Genomic DNA, 1,656 nt, shown 5'->3' on the forward strand with positions numbered 1-1,656 from the left:
GGGGCCCAGGCTGCGTGCAGGCTCCGCTGGGCGGGGGCCCTGCGCCCCCTTAAAAGGCCCCACCCGTGACAAAGGGGCCCCATGCCTGGGCGGTTTACCCGCACCCTGGGCACGCCGGACGCGGGCTTTCCTGCTGGAAGTCTGGCACTGGGGTGCGCGCCAGGCGGGGTGCCCACCGACCAGCCCCCCAACACTGTGGGTGCCGAGTCTAGGGGCGGCCGGGCAGGAGCCCCGCTGACGCGAGCCCAGTGCAGAGAGCAGCGCTGCGCCCCCCGGCTTGCGCCCTGACCGGTCAGCGGCCCTCAGGTGTGTGCGGGAGGTGCCCTCGGGCACTGGGGGCGCGGGGGGCCTGGGGCCGAGTCCAGAGTGCTGCGCCGTGTGTCACCACAGACGGAGCCCCCAGGCACTGGCCGGGAGCCCCACAGGGATGCCAAAATGTGCACCCCAGGGATAAGGTCTTGGGCAGTCCGGGTGGCGGACTGTGGAAAGACGCTGGCCGGGGTGTTGCCCCCGCGGGGGCGAGAGCACAGCAGCCTGCAGGGGCGCGGGGGGGCGGACCGTGGGTGCAGGGTGCGGGAGACACGACTGACGGGTGCGTGGGCGGGCGGGCGGGTGGATGACGGGGGAAGGTGGATGGACGACTGCGCGTGTGGCCTTGTGGTGACACGGGTGGCTGGCGGGGTGGCGGCTGGAGGACGGTGACCAGTGGGGCTGCGAGATGCCGGGGTGAGTGCTGTCGGAGTCGGCGCCAGCGCCGCACAGCCCGGGCGGAGCCACGCCCCTGCCGCTGGCCGGCGAGTGCGGCGGCCACTGAGCTGGAGGTTTGCCGCCTCGGGTTCGACCCGTGCGGACACGGCCCCTGTGGCCCCGGCCCGTGTGGACTGGACCTGTGTGGCCCCGGCCCGTGTGGCCCCAGCCCATGTGGACCTGACCCAGGTGGACCCGGCCCCTGTGGACCCGCACTCGGCTTCCGGCCCATGTGGACCCGACCCGAGTGGACCCAGCCCCTGTGGACCCGACCAGGGTGGACCCGGCCCCTGTGGCCCCAGCCCCTGTGGACCCGCGCTTGGCTCCCGGCCCCTGTGGCCCCGACCCGGGTGGACCCAGCCCCTGTGGACCGGATCTGTGCAGACCTGACCTGGGTGGCCCCGACCCGGGTGGACCCGGCCCCTGTGGCCCCGCGCTCGGCTCCCGGCCCCGCCCGCAGCTTCTCCGGAGCCGCCCCGCGCTCACCTTCTCAAACTCGCCGGCGGGCGCGGGGCAGCTGCTGGGGTCCCGGCACACGCACAGGGGCATGTTGCGCTCGTCCAGCTCGCACACCTTGCCGTGCTTGCAGTGGTGGTTCTGGCAGGGGTCTGCGGCGGGCAGGCGGGTCAGCGCCCTGCCGCCTCCGGCCGCCCCGACCCGGGTGGACCCGGCCCCTGTGGCCCCGCGCTCGGCTCCCGGCCCCGCCCGCAGCTTCTCCGAGCGGACCGGGCGCAGAGGTCCGGAGCCGCCCCGCGCTCACCTTCTCAAACTCGCCGGCGGGCGGGGGGCAGCTGCTGGGGTCCCGGCACACGCACAGGGGCATGTTGCGCTCATCCAGCTCGCACACCTTGCCGTGCTTGCAGTGGTGGTTCTGGCAGGGGTCTGCGGCGGGCAGGCGGGTCAGCGCCC

General features: G+C 74.9%; 1 protein-coding gene across 1 annotated transcript in view; it reads right to left on the reverse strand.

Annotated features, from left to right (window-relative positions):
* LOC105854586 overlaps positions 1-1,656 on the reverse strand; it is a 54,377-nt gene that overhangs the window by 51,020 nt on the left and 1,701 nt on the right. Inside the window, exons 4-6 of the mRNA XM_012734631.1 lie at positions 1,405-1,629; positions 1,234-1,355; positions 424-1,080 (exon numbers count right to left, since the gene is read on the reverse strand). Coding sequence (XP_012590085.1) covers positions 424-1,080; positions 1,234-1,355; positions 1,405-1,629 — 1,004 coding nt within the window. The remainder of the gene's footprint in view (positions 1-423; positions 1,081-1,233; positions 1,356-1,404; positions 1,630-1,656) is intronic.

Source organism: Condylura cristata, unplaced genomic scaffold, assembly GCF_000260355.1.
Source record: "Condylura cristata isolate star-nosed mole 26May11 unplaced genomic scaffold, ConCri1.0 scaffold00062, whole genome shotgun sequence".
NCBI classification, from domain to species: Eukaryota; Metazoa; Chordata; class Mammalia; order Eulipotyphla; family Talpidae; genus Condylura; species Condylura cristata.